The sequence below is a fragment of the Nannospalax galili genome, unplaced genomic scaffold, assembly GCF_000622305.1.
Source record: "Nannospalax galili isolate Female #2095 unplaced genomic scaffold, S.galili_v1.0 scaffold1189, whole genome shotgun sequence".
Lineage (NCBI taxonomy): Eukaryota > Metazoa > Chordata > Mammalia > Rodentia > Spalacidae > Nannospalax > Nannospalax galili.
The window spans coordinates 2,323,797-2,343,464 of NW_008360313.1; the positions used below are offsets into that span (position 1 = coordinate 2,323,797).

General features: G+C 45.0%; 1 protein-coding gene across 1 annotated transcript in view; it reads right to left on the reverse strand.

Annotated features, from left to right (window-relative positions):
- Positions 1-17,680, reverse strand: part of Sft2d2 (SFT2 domain containing 2) — a 24,688-nt gene extending 7,008 nt beyond the window's left edge. Inside the window, exons 1-7 of the mRNA XM_008824915.3 lie at positions 17,398-17,680; positions 9,122-9,208; positions 8,805-8,890; positions 5,325-5,406; positions 3,783-3,818; positions 3,637-3,695; positions 1,802-1,831 (exon numbers count right to left, since the gene is read on the reverse strand). Coding sequence (XP_008823137.1) covers positions 1,802-1,831; positions 3,637-3,695; positions 3,783-3,818; positions 5,325-5,406; positions 8,805-8,890; positions 9,122-9,208; positions 17,398-17,460 — 443 coding nt within the window. The 5' untranslated portion in view covers positions 17,461-17,680. The remainder of the gene's footprint in view (positions 1-1,801; positions 1,832-3,636; positions 3,696-3,782; positions 3,819-5,324; positions 5,407-8,804; positions 8,891-9,121; positions 9,209-17,397) is intronic.
- Between the last annotated feature and the right edge of the window lie 1,988 nt (positions 17,681-19,668).

The window sequence follows — 19,668 nt, forward strand, 5'->3', positions numbered from 1 at the left end:
AAAAAGACAAAAAAAAAAAATAGACATACTGCATACTGACATCCCAAAAGTACTCTGTGAAATAAGGTTTTAATGGCCAAGTACATGTCCTCCTGCCAGGTCCCACAATACATTAAAGAATCTGGAAAGCTGGGCAGTCAGAGCCTACCTAATTTTACTTACCCTATTTCGCACACCTACTTGGCGTGAGAACCTTTTCAACCTATGATCACTGTGTGTGGAACACTGTGGGAAAAGCTATTCTAGAAGCCACACATGGAGGCAAAACCTCACTTTGTGATTCCCTCCCTACTACATGAATTTTCCATCTGCTTAGCACAGAAAGCCCACAAGTTCGAAAAGAACTACATTGGGGCTGGAGAGATGGCTCAGCGGTTAAGAGCACTGACTCTTCTCACTGAAGACCTGGTTTCAAATCCCAGCACCCACGTGGCAACTAACAACCTTCCGTAGCTCCAGTCCCAAGGGATCCAACGCCTTCTTCTATCCACCACTGCACGGCATGGGTACACTTACACACAGGCAAGCATAACACTCATATACATAAAATTAAAACAAAAAAAGAACAACATAATTTCCATCATTCGTACATGCCAGTCCAGATGAGTCCGAACCCCATGACAGTCCTGGGCTCTGTACTTAGTAGGGTCCACCTTGGTTTAATATTTTGATGTCACCATCTTGAGATTAATCATATTAAAACAAGAAGCCCACATTTCCTTTTTGCACTGGGCCTAACAAATTATGTAGCTGGTTTAGGCACCAAGATACATTCAAAATGTTGCCAAGGTGATAAGTACCTCACGAGATGCTCAGACAGGGCAGACCCTAGCTTATTTCACATAAAATCTAGCTCCCAGGACATTCCCTGCCCATATTCTTCTCAGAGTAAGTCCTTCCTGCCCCACACATCAAGGTCTATATACAGTATTTCACAACTGTTAAGTTCTAGGAGCTCTGCACAAAGCTACACTTGATGGGCTTGTTAGGTTCACAGAAGACCTAGAATGTGGAAGAAGACTTCAAACAGAAGACCTAGGATGTATAAGACTGCACTCCCTCTTTCCCAGTCTTTGCATAATTATTCATTCCCTCAACACAATTATGGAAAAGAATTTTAATTTAATAGATAACATGAGAGAAAAAAGGAAATTGAGTGGCTGCATTAGAACAGAGTCAGAGGCAAAGATCCTAGGCTGATTTTGAAAGGCCCACCATTGAAAGTGGTTATGTAACAAACCCCCATGTCTCTGGAGAAGAGCCAGCTCCACCCATGGGAGTTAACAATGCTTCATCTGGAGCCTCAGTGGTCAACAGTGACCCAAGCTCATACCGCTAATTAGGAAGCTCTGGTCCCGCTTTCCCTTAGTATACTGTGTTGAAGCTTTTTTGAGTAGGATACTGTAAGAAATCAAGCATAAACTGAGGACCCTATCTCTCTTGTTCAGTGATATTAAACTGATATTCACCTTTAAAAATAACATCTAAAAGCTGCAGATTTTTTTAAGGTGCTAATGTACATCAATGTACTTTATATTAGAATGTCCAAAACAGCAGGAACTCACGGTCTGACTCTCAACACACATCACTAGTTGAATAATGACACTGAGTAAAGGGGTGGCCCTTAACACACTAATCTATAAAACAGATACATAACCTGTACCTATTTGGTTCAAAGAATTTTAGTAAAGATAAATAAAATAACATGTACTCTGAAACTAAACTCTCCAAACTAAAGGACCTATGGAAACACATCAACATCCACAAGGGACAGAAAACCTATTTTCAAATACAGTCTTACCTTGCATATGGTATGAAGGAAAGGCTATACCTACAAGGAAAAAAAAAAAATTTAATGAAGGGAGTGGAAAATTCCCCAGTAGAATGCTCCTGAGCTCCAAGAGCACTCAATGATTTATCCTGACAGCTCCTGTCTCATGTGTATATACACATTGCATAAACATTCTAATATATAAGTAGGTGGCACAAAGACCCATATGACAATAACTGCTCTGACATGAGCCTCTCCAAGGTACTGCTTTAACCAAATGAGCTAGCAGTGGTCACCTCAAATAGGCAGATTCTAGATAGCCATAGGCATCGGAGTCCCATTTTCAGATAACTGCAAATAAAATCCAAAATAGTTATGTTCCAACACTTTAGAAATCCTCAACAGAATTTTACTTAAACACAGGTGAGATCAGTTTTCTGTTCTGCCCCCACTAATTAAAAAAAAGTCACAACTGACTATAGATGACAATGTACCAAGACTACACTACAGTGTTTCAAGAACCCAAGCAAAGATATCTCAGTGACCCAGTTCAATCACTCAGTCACACTGCCCAGAAGGAAAACTATGCAGGGTAGAGGCTCCACAACTCTAAATAACCAGGCCTGTGTGTCAGCTAGAATGTAAGTTGATCAGCCTTAAGAGAAGCAAACAGTCACATCAGTGTTCAAGGGAAATCAAACCTGAGCTCACTCAAATGTTAACTCCTTGAAACTAGCTTCAATCACTTTATAAGCAAAGAGCCTTGTATATGTAGCTACCAATTTCTGCACCCCAAAGAAAGGCAAAATTAAACATAAGCCATCAAACCAGGCCCTTGCAGCATCTATGGCAACATCAATCATTCCTTCTCTTCTACCTTCCACATACACAAGCTCATTTACTTATGGACATGGTAATTCTGAAAGACAGTTTGACAGCATATTTCTTCAAAGTTTGAAGTATCAAAATTGATGGGGAAAAAGGGGATCGAGCTTACATTCTCAAGATCCATTTCTACTAAACAGGGGTTCACTGGTCCTGAGAAGCTTAAAATGCCACAGGCCTCTCTTTTCTCTGCATCCTAGCAGACATTTCTATCCCAAGATTGCATAGTTACACCTATACTAAAATTATTCCGGCAGACATCACCACCCAAGGACATGTCAAAGCAGCACAGAAACGTCTCCAATTACACACGTGCCAGCATCCTTCTCCCTCAGAAGTTGTACACAGGTTTATAATAGTCAAGAATCCCCAGTCCCATTCATGGCTTGGAAAAAATCATGTTTCTGATAGCCCTCTTACTATACTTGTCCCTTGAATTATAATTTCCTAGTCTTCACCCGAAATTTCCAAAAGCCAACAAGCTGCCAGTGCATATGTTGATCCCACATCCACATGGTTTTTCATCTCATCGGCTACTGCTCCTCAGCTCCAGCTGATAGTTCCCCCTTTTCCCTTTTGCTAAATGCGTCATTCCACCACAAGTCTAACAAACTGCTTTTCTTGCCACCCTCCTCTTCTGTTAATGTCTATTTGACTCAGCCTTTACAGTCCTTTTGTTGTCCTTGCACTTAGGGGACATGAGTGACTGAATAACATTTGTACCTCTCACAACCATGAGCTCAGCAAAAATGCTGCAGCTGCAAATGAAGAGCCTCTGGTGACCACTAATGCCATCTGTTGGCAGTGGGCTGAGTCAACTGCCTGACTTATGAAGCCCAACTTCTTGGCAACTCTTCAATTGAAGAGCTTCTGTGTTTTTCTAACCCTCCTACCCACAACAGATGGGTTTTATCTCCTTTGACTGCATGAATTGGGGGATGGAAGGGGGGGTATACAGACTGCTCTAAAGGATACTTTACCATGTCAAGGCCAAAGACTGCAACACGCAGAAGATGAGGGCAAGTCCCTTCTTTTCCCACTAAAAGAAAAATGATATGGTTATAGAAAAGTGTGTGACAAGCGGTATAAACTAAAAACATCATGAAAAATTACAGTCCACACTTACCCAAAAGGCAGAACATAGGGTAAGCACAAAAGACAACTAGGGAAAGAGAGGAGACATTAATTAATACAATGTATTTCAAACCCACTTCACCATCCATGTCTCACGCATACACAAAAAAATTCAAACTAGACAATAAAAACTTGCAGATTAAAAAAGATGCAGGCTGAGTGTGCTAGCTCATGCCTTCAATCCCAGCACTAAGGAGGCAGAGGCAGGTGGTCTCTGTGAGTTCAACACTGGAAGGGGAAGGGGAAGTCCAGGATAGCTGGGACTACAGGGAGACCCTGTCTGAAAAAGACCAAAACAGAAGGGAAGGGAAGGAGATGGATGTTCTTCCACTTTGAAGTTTTCCCTGACTGGCCAGCAATAAAAGTACCTATCTGGACCAGTCATACAATCATCTGTCCTTTCATTCAACACAAAAGCTGAACACAACCCTTTGTATTTTGTATTTTACAGAACACAAACTTGTATTCTGTAATTCAACTCTTGCAAACACTAGTCTCTGGAGTAGAAAAGGTGTGAGGACAAAGGTCAACATGAGATGTCAGCCTCACAGCCAGCAAGTCAGTTATCTGTTTACCTGTCACCTGATACTTCACTATGTCCTTTCTTAGAAAGTTCTTTCCATCAGGGAGTTGTCAAACCACCTACATCTGAGCCTAGAAAAAAAACAATTGGTGCTCCAGCCACCAGCCATGCCTTTCATCTCCACTCATCCATAAGAGTAGTTACTTAATCAATGTGCCCTAAACATTCTCTGTGTCCAGCACTGTGCTCTGAAAGGACATAAAGAACAAACCTGATCATGGCCTTAGAGGACATACCTACATGAATAAGTGAGATGTATACAAACTAAAGCCAGGCATGCTAGTGCATGCCTTTAATCCCAGCACTTGGGAGGCAGAGGCAGGTGGATCTCTGTGAGTTAGAGGCCAGCCTGGTCTACATAGTGAGTTCCAGGCCAGCTGGGGCTATAGGGAAACCCTTTCTAAAAAAAACCAAAAAAAAAAAAAAAAAAAACAGAGATGTGTACAAACTAAAACTAAAAAAATGTCAATCAAGTTGTCCATTTCATAATACTAATCCAGAGAATGGGGTCTGGATTGATTTTGACAGCTGTATGGATGATTGGGTCAAAGAGAGAGGTAGTCTGAGTTGATATGATAGAAATAAGAACTCCCATATGTGGGGCTGGGTGTGACAGTACACAGCCTTAAGCCCAGCCCTTGGGAGGCAGAGATAGGTGGAAGAGATCTGTTCTGTGAGTTGAAGGTCAGCCTGATATACATAGGGAGTCATGCCAGACTAGGTAGGTCGCAAAAAAAACACCTCCAATTCCAGCACTCAGGAGGGTAAGAGAAGAGGATTCTGAGTTCAAGGCCATCTCAAAACAATTTATCAAGACCCTGTCTTAAAACAGATACTAGATACCACCTCAGTGGTAGAGTATTTACCTAGCATGCACAAGGCCCTGTGTTTAATACCTAAGTTAAAAAAGGAAAAGAAAGACTCCCATCTTCAAGTGCAGTTCTTACTCACCAACACTAGGATTGTTGCAATCAGACGCGTGGGCTCAAACATGCGCTTCAGCTGTTTTACTGGTCCCATGAGGAAGATGGTGCTAAGAGGCAAACACACACAAGCTCTTAAGACCAGTCACAGGAGACACACCAAGTCACTTCCCAATAGCTCCTGTGGCAATCATAGGAGTAGCATTAATAGCTACCATCTGAACAGCTCTTATTTTGGGCCAGGCACTGAACTTATGGGACTTTTATGCACTGCCCTCATTTAATCCATCAAGGAGCTATGAAGCAGGGACAATTAGTATGCTTATTTTAGAGAGGAAGAAAAAGCCAGGGGTTACACAACCAAGGCCACCCAACTAATAAGGGATGGAGCTGGACTGTATATGCATGTGGGCCTCTCTCTAGAGCCACTCACACGATCCATTTCTCTGAGGTACTACTCTGCCTTTGTGACAACTGACCCATGGAAACAAGCCAACTAGAAAACTCACATAATTTAAGAAACAAAAACATACCCTACAGGCTTAAGACTGGTTATGTGAAAAAGTGGAACACTTTTTTTTCCTAATCTCCAGGAAAGAACTTCAATGATACGAGTAACATCTACTGCTGAATGCTTGCTAAAGACCAGGTGTTATCCATTTCATCCCTGCCTCAGCTCTGAGCTAGGTCTTATTAGTTATTTCAGAGACATGAGAACAAAAGGCTAATCTACTTATTCAAGATCACACAGCTAAGAACCCAAAGTGCTAGTACTCACCGCCATCAATGCTGAAAGGCATCCCTGGCATGCCTTCTGTATGAATGGAACGAGAGAGCTAGCTAGTAGGAGAGAGTGACCACAAATGAAGCAGGCCCACACCTAACACATCAAGTACCAGGACCAGGTTTAAGTCACATTTCCTGGCTCCTGAAGAAATGTCACGTGACATGCAGTGGGCGCTCACTGCAGCCAATATTCAGAACAAGCAAACCAGCAGATGGCACTAACTACTGAGCAGTCAATGACAAAATAATTTTTACGTCTGCCCCTCTTTGAGGTTAAACTGCAGCTTGAAGTCAAGGCTGCTTTCTGAACTCAAGTGTCCACGCTCAGAGATTTCTTTACCTAACAGAGTAAGAGTAAGAAGCAACAGTCAAGGCTAGTCTTATAAATCAAATGTAGCAGCTGGGCGTGGTCCTGTAGTCCTAGCACTTGGGAGGCAGAGCAGGCCAGCCTGTCTACATAGTGAGTTCCAGGCCAGCTGGGGCTACAGGGAGACCATTTCAAAAAAGACCAAAAAAAAAAATAAAGGTGTGGTAGTGCACATTTATAATCCCAGCACTTGGGAGCCAGAGGCAGGCAGAAAAGCCAGAAATGCCTAGTAACACCCAGGAAATAACAATTTGCTCCTTTTATTATTTCCTTCTATCATGCTATGAAGTGTTCGTCCCATTAAGATTTGCTGAAGGGCTCTTTTGGACTAAGCAGCACATCTGTATAATTATGTTCAATCTAGACTATACATTTGACCCACACTGTCTACCCAAAACAAGCCCACAAAAGCTAGTATATGAGATGGCTTCAGAGACAACATCAGACATCTCTGAGGGCCAGCATCTCACTAAAAACCCAAACTCTTAAGAAGGTGGGACCATGCCAAGCGTGGCAGTGCACACCTTTAATCCCAGCACTTGGGAGGCAGAGACAGGCGGATCTCTGTGAGTTCAAGGCCAGCCAGGTCTAAATAGTGAGTTCCAGGCCAGCTGGGGCTACAGAGAGACCCTGTCTCAAAAAAACTTAAAAAAAAAAAAAAAAAAAAAAAAGGTGGGACCCCAGATCATACATTCAACCAACTGCTTATTCCAGGCAGACACAGAGTTTGGGTACCAGTGAGGACTAAGTGAGACACAAACCTTTGTCAAGTGGCTCAGACAGTGTGAGCAAGTCATTGCAATAAAATGCTACTTGTGCTGTCACCTAAGCATAGATGGGACTGAAGGAGCCACAAAGGAAATCACCAGTTCCAGGGAGAAGGTAATCAGGAAAGTCACAGAGGTGTTGACATCTGAGCCATGTTTTGACAAATGAGCAAATAACTGCCAAACTGGGAAGAAGAGATGGGGCGGCACTTCAGGCAGAAAAAAAAAGGCCTGAGAAAGATTTTTGCATGTTTGGAGAGACTCTAGAAGTGCAGCCTGGCTGAGGAGTGGGACGGGGTGAGGCCAGATCTCAAAGGGCCTTGCCTGTGTACATGCTGAGGCACTTGGATTCCATCCACAGAGAGGGGACAAAGAGCCACCCAAGAGGCTATAAATGAAGCTCCACAGTTCAGAGGAAAACTGGAGGGGAAGCAATAAAGGAGGTGGAGGGATTCAGGTGAGGAGATGGACCACAGCTGAGACCTTCTATAGGAATCTCTCCCTGACTCCAAGTCAGGTCATGTCAGCCCCCTCAAAGCATTTCTTCCCTTCCCACAGTATGTTGTGTCATCAGTTTACATCTCTGCCTGGCTGACTAGCAAGCTCTAGGATACCTGTGTTTTGTAGTCTCCTGTGTCCAGAGTATGATCATGCTTACCCAGTGAGCACAAAATCAATCAGTAAAGGGCAAACAGCCACAGGGATATAGAGACAGCTAAGAAAAAACAACAGTAAATCTTACTGCATAATCATCGGGCATAGGAGAACTTAGACAACCTCCTCCCCAAGACTCTCCAGGGAAAGGAGAAGGAAGGTAGAGGAAAGATGACAGAGTTCAGGTTCCCAAAGGCCATTCTAAAGAAGTCAGGCCAGCACTAGCCACTGGAGGCACAGGTGTGGTCAGGTATCAGAATGAACAGGAGTAGCTCTGGTATCTCTGTGCCTGAAGTACAGGGAATGGCTATCCACCTCCAGAAAGCACTCAATGGGTACCCTGCCGTAGGAGCTCACTCTCAAGTCCACGATGGCCAGATACTAAATGATAACCAATAACCAGTTTCACTTACAGCCACTGGTGACCCTTTCAGAAGCTGCAACTAAGCCTCTGACAGCCTCTGACAAGGGGGGTGGGGTTGGGGCTGTACTGTAAGCCTTGGAGAATGCAGTATACGGAAAAGCACAGCAGTGGCACATTCCCTGGTTTCTCCCTGGGGTGTTTCAAGGATAAACTAAGATATAAGATGTTTTGAAATAATGGGCTATGAATATAATGGATTCCAACTACCTCGTCTCTTCCCAAGTCCTTAAAACTACTCTATCCTTAGCCTGGCATGGTGGCGCACACCTTTAATCCCAGCACTCGGGAGGCAGAGACAGGCAGATCCTCTGTGAGTTCGAGGCCAGCCTGCTCTACAGAGTGAGTTCCACGCAGCTGGAGCTGCAGGGAGACCCTGTCTCAAAAAGACCAAAAAAAAAAACAAAAAAAACTACTCTATCCTTCTTCCCTTCCATCCAACACAATCCACATCCATTTTCCCATCTATTGAACAGCAAGGTTGTAAAAAATGGGGGGGAAAAGAAAGGTTACCTCCCGATTGATGAGATGTTACCCAAGGTGTAAAGCACTGCAAAGGGCCTGAGTTCCTTCCCGGGCACCCACAGCAGAAGAGTACCCTAGAAGGGGAACACAGAGCATTTGCGCATGAGTGGAGCGACCCCCTCTCCCACTAGAGCCACACAACTAAGAGCTCACACAGGGAGCCCTGAGGAGCCCACCGCCCTCCCTGCCTCCCATCTCCTCCCCTTTCCATGCATTTTAATGAACAGCAAAAGAGAAAATGAAGTGGGCAACAGGGAGAGAATACAGCAGAGCAGCACAAAGCCAGTGGACAGAAGGGATCTTACCAGCAGTGAGCAGAGGATTCCGATAACAAAACACACAATGAAGCCTTTAATTCTGGTGCCCCAACTTAATGACGACGCTTCCACAATCTGAAACATCAAAGCAAAAATTACATATTTGTCCTCTGGCCTCCACATGTCTCTGTCTGTCTCTCTCTCTCAATAAAATATTTAAAAAAAATTTTTTTTACTTTATTATTACTATTTTTTTTTCGGTCTTTGTTTTTTTGAGACAGGGTCTCCCTGTAGCCCTAGCTGGCCTGGAACTTACTATATAGACCAGGCCGGCCTTAACTCACAGAGATCCACCTGCCCCTACCTCCCAAGTGCTGGGACTAAAGGCATGCACCACCACACCCAGCTCAATAAAATATTTTTTTAAAAAAGAAAGAAATGGTGTTAATACCCACTAAGGAAGGAAATACATACAAAATCCCACACATTGACAGGTACAGGAAGACAGGGCATTCAGCTCCTCTCAGAGCTACAACTCCTGTCCAGGCCCAACTCTTCCCTCCAGCAGCTGACAGTTTACTAAGCCTCTGGTGGGGCATCCCCAGAGGTGGAGGCTTCCTGCCTCAAGTACAAGCAGGGAGGCAGGCCAGCAAAGCTGCACGTGGCCGTGCTGATTAGTCGTCAACCTGACCGAGCCAGACTGCTAAGGAATTAATTATCTCCATCTGATTGGCCTGTGGCCATGTCTGTGAAGCATTTTCTTAACTGACAAATGATGTAAGAGGACCCAGCCCACTGTGGGTGGTACTGTCCCTGGGCAGGTAGGCCCGGCTACATAAGAAAAGCAGCTGAAGAAGCCAGTGGAGCAAGTCAGTAAGCTGCGTTTCTCCATGGATTCTGCTTCAAGCACCTGCCTTGGCTACCCTTGATGAAGGACTGTAAGCTGTAAGATAAAATAAACCCTTTCCTCCCCAAGTTGCTTTAGGATAGTATTTTACCATAGCAACAGAAACCAAACTAGGACAGAAATTGGTACCAGAGTGAGAATCTTGCTGTGATGGACCTGACCATGTTGTTTTGGGGGAAGAAGGTGGGGGATTTTGGAGCTTTGTCTGCAAAAACCACTGAGTGTTCAGTTTAATGAGCTGTTATAGGAACTCGGAAGACAGCGCTGAGAGCAATGGTAGGCCTGGCTTTTGCAGTTTCAGAAAGAAGTTTGCAAATCCTTCAAAGACTATCAAGTCCATTTGTGTGATACATTTTTTAAATTAAGAATCCATGAAAGTGAAACCTTTTTTGCTTTACTAGAACAACGGATGTTGGCTAGCTGGGGCTGAGAATCAGCAGATTATTATAAGAGACTAGAACCACTGAGGTGAAATCTTCTAGGAACTATTTCCTCCAGATCCTGAAGGGTTCAAGGTTGCATCTCAAGCTGGAAGGTAAACCTGACAATGTGTAAGAGTCTCCCACATGGTGCTAACTTTTAAGGCACAACAGGGTCGTGGAGAGCAGCCAAGGCCTGGCACCATGAGGGGCCAGGAGAGGCCACTGGTGAAGGTGCAGCCCAGTTGTAGTGGACAACTCGAGATTAGAGGGGTTATGAAGAGAAGCTGAGGCTTAGCTCCATTTGGCTGGGTAGGATTCCCTGGCACAAAGGCTAGGAGGCCATTGGTGAAGATGCAGCCTCAGTTTCAGTGGAGGCTCCAGGATATTAGGATATACTCCAGGACCATGGGACATCCACCAGGAGCAGGTGTGGAGTGGAGCCAGCTTGAGCCCTGGGAACAAGCTGTGTGTGCTACAGATGGCAGAGCCAAAGCCCAAGTCTCTGAAGCCTTTAGACACTGAGTTATACTGCTGGACTTGGGTTTTGCTTAAGTGTGCCTGATTTTTCCCTTTTGAAATAAGAAAATTTTTATTTTACAAGTGCCTTCAGTTAGAAACTTTTGAGTATTTTTAAAAAGACTTAAGTTTGAAATTTTTAAAAAGACTGTGGAACTTTAAAAGTTGTATTATTTTAAATTGTGGTATTGACATGAGATCCTGAGGATAAACAAGAAAGTTATGGTTTAATAGTGATGTGTTTGTGTGTCAAGCTGACAAAGGGGCAATTGTCCCAGTAAGTTTTGTCTACTTGACACAAACTATAGACACCTAGAAAGAGGGAACCTCAGTTGAGAAATTTCCTCCATCCAATAGGCCACAGACCAAACAGTCTGTAAGGCATTTTCTTGATTGGTAATAGTTGCAGGGGGCCCAGCCCACTGTAGGTGGTGCCATCCCTAGGCAGGTGGGCCTGCTATATATAAGAAAGGTATCTGAGCAATCCAGGGGAAACAAGCCAGTAAGCAGCATTCCCATATGGTCACTGCTTCAGTCTCTGCCCCTAGGTTCCTGTTTGAGCTACTGTCCTGACTCCCTTGATGATAGACTGAAACCTGTATTCTAAAATAAACTTTCCTCCTCAAGTTGCTTTTGGTCCTGAGGTTTATCACAGCATTAGGGAAGCAAACTACAACAACAGCCCAAAGTCTTACTACAGCCCAGCAGGCAGGACTACACGTGGAAAGACAGAGCTCCACCAGGCAGGACCTGGGTCATCGGGGAAGATAAGGGCAGGGCAATCAAACAGTTTGGTCCAATGTCCATGCTCTCCTACCTCCACTAGCTCAACTGCAGCACAGCATGCTGGGACCTCAGAGAGAAAAGGCCACACTTACCAGGACTCATCCCTGATACCTGATCTCAGTGAAGATGGTGGTACTTATAGGGTGCTAGCACCAGCCAAGTCACCCAGGGTCTGCCAGATGCTAGCTAACTAATTACTACCCTGTTCCTGATTCTCTGCCACCATGACTAATGCCTCCTCAGGGCAAAGTCCAAAGGAAGCCAAGATCTCCTGAAAAGCTCTACTGAATGGAAAAGCCCACAAGCAGATCTCAATGGTTCTTTCCCATATCAATGAGGACAAGTCTCTGCATCAGAAACCTTTCTGGGTTGTCCATCTGATGCAAGAGGGCACCACTGCCCCCAGATGGACACAGGACAATGCCAGAAAGCCAAGCACTACATCCAGGCCAGCATTTATACATCCAGGAAACCCCTTGTGTGGGCAGTACAGCCTGACAAAATAAGCAAAGTAGCCTATTACATTACCACCTGACTGGCAGAGGAAGGTAGTTAGTTGTACAGGGTACTCCCTCAGCCCTGACTGCCCCAGCTGAAGGACCTGTTCCAACCTGTCAAACTAGAAACTTAAAGAGAAGGACTAAAAGGCTACCCAGGCTTGACAGGGACTACTGTTGAAAGGTTTAATCTCCAGCCAAGAGGAAAGCATTTTGGTCATCCAAAATGGGTTCTCTCCCCACTTGCACACAGTCACATGTATTGGCACTGCAATACCACACATGCACACACAAAGCATCTAAAGAAGCCTGGGGCAGAGTCCACCCCTGCAGAGAAGACGCACTTAGGGATGGGACAGTCTAGGGGTAGAGTACTTGCCTAGCATGAGCAAAGCTTTGGGTTCCATACCCAGTACCTCAAAAGGGCACTCAGTACAGCGTAAGGACCTGACAGCTGAGTCATGTGTTTTGTGCAGAAGCCACCTGTCCACCTTGAAGAATCCTTTTTCTTTTTTTTTTTTTTTTGTTTTTTTTTTTCCTTGAGACAAGGTCTTCCTGTAGCCCTAGCTGGCCTGGAACTTGCTATGTAGACCAGGCTGGCCTCGATCTCAGAGATCCACCAGTCTCTGCCTCCTGAGTGCTGGGATTAAAGGTGTGCACCAATTCCCCTGCCACACACACACACAGACACTCCTGCTAAGAGTCTGTTTCTTAAAACTCCCCCAGCTCTAAAATAACCATGGAATCCTTTGTTACCAGGTTTTAGAGGGCCCAAGACAATCAAATCAGACCTCTTTTGACTAATGCACCTAACTTCCTATGAAGGGCAGAATAAAATGAACAGCTCCCACTCTTCTCAACCATGCAAGCACCAAAGAAATTTACTTTGCCAGGGTGAAAACAACCAAGATACAGGAACAGACAAAAGAGTAGCAAAGCAATCAGATTTGTTGCCTAAGCACTAGTAGGCATCACCAGAGATATTCCAAAAATTCAACCTTTTTCTATTAAAAAAAAATTTGCTTGTTTTTATTTTATGTGTATGAGTGTTTTGCCTGCATGCACGTAAGTGCACCATGTGCATGCTATGCCTGCAGAGGCTGGAAGAGGGCACCAGGTCCCCTGGAGCCGGAGTTATATTTGTTAACCACCTCGTGGGTGCCATCAACAGAACCTGGGTTCTCTGTAAGAGCAGCCAGTGCTCTTAACCGCTATCTCTCCAGCCCTGTTTTTCTATTTTTTTAGGAAGATAAACCATAAACTATAGAACTGGAATTAGCATTGGCATTCCTTGCTACATAAGAATGCTACAGGAGGACAAGGAGATTCCAGCCTTTGTAGAAATTAAAAATCACCAGCAACAGAAAGTTTCTGCCAAAAACATGTTTCTAGTTTCCACCTTCAGACAAGAGGATTAACACTTTGGTCCTACAAGTCTCTCAAACTGAATTCATCCAAATGCTACATGTGGCAGGGGGGTCGCAACGGGCAGAGCAGAGACTAATTCACCAGTGTTTTCTGCTGTACGTGTGTTCTTTTACACTCAGTCATGAAAGAGGAAGCAGTTATTCCACTTCTAACTGGACTCAAAGGAAGAAAACACTTTTTTTTAATCAATTTATGAAAACAAATTCAATTGATGGAAAATATCTGTACACTGTGGTTTCTGGAAATTACAAGCACAGGGTTTTTTTCTCAAAACAGCTAAAACAATACCTGGTAGAATTGGTCAGGAATGTGCTCACGAGCTGTCTGACTAGCAATCTCGCACAAAGGTCCCTTTGATTCCAGGATGTGGAGGGAAGAGAGACTCTTGCCAAGCAGTAAAGCTAAGGATTGTGCAGGGAGGCGGGACTAGCAACCAGCAGGTGAGAAAGAAGTATTGCTTTATTCCTGCATACTAAGGGAAGACTAAGGGAGCTGGAGAAGTGCCTCAATGGTTAACAGCACTGACTGCTCTTCCAGAGGATCTAGGTCCAGTTCCCAGTACCCACATGGCAGCTAATACCCATCCTTAACTCCCTTTCCAGGGGATCCAACACCCGCTTCTGGCCTCTATGGGCACCAGGCATGCACATGGTACACTTACATACATGCAGGCAAAATAAATGCACATAAAATAAAATTTTTTTTTTTTCTGAGACAGGGTCTCTCTGTAGCCCCAGCTGGCTTGGAACTAGATATGCAGACCAGGCTGGCCTCATTCTCAGAGATTCACTTCCCTCTGCCTCCCAAGCTCTGGGACTAAAGGAATATGCCGCCATGTCCAGCTAAATAAAATCTTTTAAAAAAATAAGATACATAGCTGGTTGTGGTGGCGCATGCCAGTAGGATTTGCTGAAGGAGGCAGAGGCAGGAGGATCTGGAGTTTGAAGCCAGCTTTTTGCCAGGCATGGTGGTGCATGCCTTTAGTCCCAGCACTTGGGAGGCAGAGGCAGGCAGATCGTTGTGAGTTCAAGGCCAGCCTGGTCTACACAGTGAGTTCAGGTCAGCTGGGACTACAGGGAGACCCTATCTCAAAAAGACAAAAAAGAAAAAAAGATACATGGGGCTGGAGAGATGGCTCAGCGGTTAAGAACACTGGTGGTTCTTGCAGGAGACCCAGGTTTGAATCCCAGCACCCACAAGGCAGCTAATAACTATCCGTAACTCGAGTTCCAGGGGATCCAACAGCCTCCTCTGTCCTCCGCAGGCATTGCACGACATGGGTGCACTTACCTACACACAGGCAATACACGCATACACATAAAAAATAAAATTAAAAACTATTAAAAAAAAATAAGATACCAAAACTTCCTTTTCCCAAAAATGTTTTCCAGACTTCTCCAGAAAACATCAGGCCTGTACTTTCAGAAAGAAGTTCACTAAAACTAGGCCTTACAGTGTGATTATGAAGAGGAGATGTCAATTAGAAGACTCATCACAAGGCTGTCTGTGATTAAGAAACGACCATGCCAAATTTATAGCTGCCTGGGAGAGACAGAGGAAACAGAACCACTCATACTTTTATAGTTGACATTAAAATAATAATTTTAATTTTCTGGCGACTTCTGACAGTTATATAATTTGGGGGGGTGTGAAACAGGGTCTCCCTGTAGCCCCAGCTGGCCTGGAACTCATATGTAGACCAGGCTGGCTTTGAACTCAGAGGTCAGCCTGCCTCTGCCTCCTAAGTGCTGGGACTACAGGCGCGTGCCACCATGCCCAGCAAGTTATATAATTAAAAATATTTGAAGGCTACTTCATCCAGCTTACTACACAAGAATTTCACTAGAATCCTCCAGTTTTACCAGCTTCAAAACTAGAAAATGTGATCACGTTATCAGTACTTTAAAGGAAACAGACCCTAAGAAGTGACTACTAAGCCAACACATCCCTGAAAATGAGGCCTGTTGACTACAAAATATCCCTGGGAGCTGAAGACTCCGGAAGTGCCACAAATAGTGCACATAACCAGGAATCTCATTAGGAAAAGAGGAAAATGACAGTATTTTCCGACAAGAGTGAAGCCCATAATCGTTCCAAAATAGATGTGTGCCTGAGCTTAGATGAGATTAATGCCCTTCAGTGTATCTGAGACAGGCATTGGTCACTTGGGGAAAAAAACTCAACATCTGTTTTCAAATGCTGCTGCACTCCTCATTCTCCAGGGTCCACCACTACTTGGCAGTAAATTTCTCAATGGATAATTTGAGCCTTGTTCCACTGTCCACTGTCTCCTCTTCAGCCTCAAGTTTACACAACAGCTTCTTGACTTCTGTGGAACTTATTTTACATGATAATGAGGATCAAGTAAGTCTCTGGACTTCCTTAGACCTCATCTGAAGTTCCATACAAAAATTCACAAGAGGCCAGAAATTAACTAAGAACTTATGAAAATTACTCCTGAGCTTGGCCAATCAATAAAGAGGACATTTTAAAAGAACCCACTGTTGTGAAATATCAAAAGTGAAACCTCAACTCCGCTAATATCTGACTCCTAAATGTTAAAGGTGAAGAATTCAGAAAAGCAAGCTTTACATTATGAGACTTCATTGGGGGGAGTGGGGAGGAATCCTTATCAAACAAAACAAGTGAACAAAAATTCCCAGTAAAAATCTGTACCTTCAAACTGAACCTTCTTGCAAGGTTGATTACCTGACTAGAGCTTCAATGACTGTGGAAAGTTGGAATGTTACAGGTCCAGAGTCTAATTACAATTTAATCTTGGGCTGTCTTCAGCCCCTCACCCCACTTGCCCATCTCAGTGTCAGCCCTAACTAACCCTAAGACTAACAGATAAAAAATTCCTTTTGGAATACATTAACTTAACAGAACCCAAGTTTCCACAAAACAAAAGACTGAGTGTCATCAGCTGGTATCTGAGGCCTAGAGCTGAGATTTCCTGCTTTGCTGCAAACACCTACTTAGTGTTTCCAAAATGAATTTGAAAAGTGCCTTGAATTATGACTTTCTTTGTTCTGTTACTATAAAAACTTCATCAAATCGATATGACGTTGGAATACAGAATTTAGGGTACTCTAAATCTTTTCCCAGGCCTCTCATACTGGGCTCCAAAATAAACTATCTCTTATCCTCTTTGAGGTGAGAGTTAGGTTTTGCACCGACAAAACTCTGAACAAAATCAACCACAAAAATGGGAGAGAACAGCAGACTGGGAAAACCACGAGAAACATGGATTAAAGTTAGAGAGGAACTCGAGTCTCCAGGTGAAGACGGTTGTATGGTCATGTTCAACCATCACCAACCCCCCATTTTACAGAAGGAAGAAGCTGAGCCACTAAAATGTTATCCTGTCTTTAAAAAGGAGAAGAAAAACAAACGCTGAAAGCATCCAAAACTAGTAAGACATTGAGTGGCTCTAGAACACAGCGCCTGGGATGGCAGGTTTCAGCGCCATCAGGAGCCAAGCCCGAGTCTCCCGGGGTGCAGGGAGGACTCAGCGTCCTGATGGGTCCCGGTCCCCAGAACTACCGAGCCATGTGCATAGAGTTGGGTGAGCGAAGTGTATAAAGTTCTGACACCCCACAACCCAACAACCCCAGCGACCCAGTGCAGATCCTGCACCGCGGCTGCGGGGCAGGGCCCCAGCGCCACCCTGTCCGGCGGGGAAGGACCTGGGGCGGCCACCTGTGGCTGCGCCCCGCGGGGAGCAGTTTCCTCGACGCCCGCCTCCCCGCCCGCGGCCCCGCGCACCTCCGACAGGGCGCTCTGGTCTTCGGCGTCCTGGCCGCTCAGCACCCTCTTCAGCTTGTCCATCTCGGCCCGGCGTCCTACCGCTGCGGCCAGCGCCGGCCGCCTGTTGCGCGCGCTCGCTCGTTCACCGGCTCTTCCGGGTGCGCGGCCGCCGCCTACCAGTGCGCACCCGACCTAGGCACCTGCCCACCCGCGGGCCCGGCATGCCCCGCGCCAGCCACGCCCCCTGCCTGCGGGCTGTCGGGGTAGGTCCTCCCCAACCCGTTGCGAGGCTTAGGGTGCAGAGGATCCCTGATGCAGAACTCCTGTGCTGCGTCCGGTGCCGCGTTCCAAACCGGAACTGGCCGCGCCTCGGGCCTCCGGGATTCACGCCGCGGCTAGCATCGCCAAGTGCCAGAGTCTGGAGGAAGCAAGAGGGGGCTTGTGCAGACTGGAGAAAAGATGTAGTCCACTCTGTGCAAACAGCAGTCAGGGCTAACTGGCCCAGATCCAATAGGTGCCAGGCTGTGGCTGTGGGTGTGTCAGTAAAAATAAAGCAGCGTTTATGTAGTTCCTAGGGAAAATGTATCGAGGTATGATTTGGACAACACCTAAGGAGAGATTGCGAGTTGGCTGAAGGGTGTCTATTGGCTGCTTTACTGACTTCAAACCCTGCTGCAGTGCTGCTAATTCAGTGTTGCAGAGTCCATATGAACTCGTGTAGTCCCCTGGCAGGATAGAAGCCTGCTCTCCTCGCACACTGGTTGCTGGAGAGGTCTAGGAAGCCTATATTAATAATAAATTGGCTCAGAAAAACAATGAGGCTGACGTGTACCTCAGTGCTAGAGTGCCTGCCTCTGTGACTTCATCATTATGGGTGTTCAAATGTACTTTTTGCTGTTGTAATTTACATTTTGGTTGTTTGTTTGTTTTTTCATTTATTTTCATGTCATGTGTGGAGTGTTTTGCATGCATGCATACAGTACACCACAGTGTGTGTGCAATGTCAGTAGAGGTCAGAAGAGAGCATCGGAGCCCCTAGAACTGGAGTTAGGAACCAGTATTAGCCACCCTGTGCATTCTGGGAACCCAACCTGGGCCCTCTAGAAGAGTAGCCAGTGCTCTTGAGGAAAAAAAAAAGAGACAGAAAGAGCACTTTTCGAGGCCAGCTTCGTCTACATAGTGAGTTCCAGGCCAGCTATGGCTGGCTATAAGGAGACCCTGTGTCCAAAAAAATCCCCTGAAAAAAAAAAAAAAACTTCTTAAAATATGAAAAATTATTTTGAAATAGAATTCATCATTATGATGACAGTCTCTTCTAAATTTGTAGCAATTGAATCGATATTTACCAATTGATATTTTTCCAGTTTTCAATAACTTCAAATGTGTTTGTTGATGGTGGAGGATGAAACATAATCAATTGTATAGCTACCTTTATAACTTTTAAATACGATACATGGACTTCTGGGCCCTATAAGGAGAATTTTCTGTTTCAAAGCAAAATAGCTTTCAATGAAAGTATGCAGACATGACTTTTGTGTTCAATCACTGATGAAAGACGCAGCAGCCACTGATAACAAGGTTCTAAACACAGAATCTCGACCTGAAGCAGAAAGTGTTTGTCTACTCAGAGGAATGGACCACTCAGCTCTTACTCCAGAAAAGCCTTCTGGTTGCAATCTTTGCATGGAAGGCCTTCCTACCCTCTCTGTCCCCTACTCTCTTGTCTCACATAGTCATTTGTTCCTGCATTTATTTTGCAGTACTACATACTATGCACTATATATAAAGTAGGTGGCATACAAACTTAGACCATAAGCACACATTATCCCTATGAGGAATTTCCAAGATCAACCTCCTCTCCTCCAAAAAGAGGAGGAAGCATTTAAGAGTTGATTGCAGAGCCCTCTTTTAAAAAGAGAGGGAGGTTCAGAGGGAAGAGTGTCAGGAGTAGAGCAGTGAAAGAGGAGAGGGCAGCCCTGGAGCGGGGAGGAGGGGCGGAGCAGGTGTCAGGAGGTAGAGGAGAAAGACCAGGAAGAGCAGTGATAAGATGAGACCAGAAGAGAAAAATGAGGGGAAATTAAAACATGGACGAAGAATAGTGAGTGGTAATAGGCAAGAGAAGGCTAAGAGAAGGCAAAGGAGAGAAGTGAATGAGAGGTGATGTAAGGTAGATAGAAGAGAGGAAGGTGGGCAGGAGCCAGGAAGGAGGGGGCAGGAAGGAGGAGAGGGAAGTAAGACCTGGGCTGAGGACCAGGGCAGGAGGCCAGGGAGAAGAGGATGAGGGAGGAG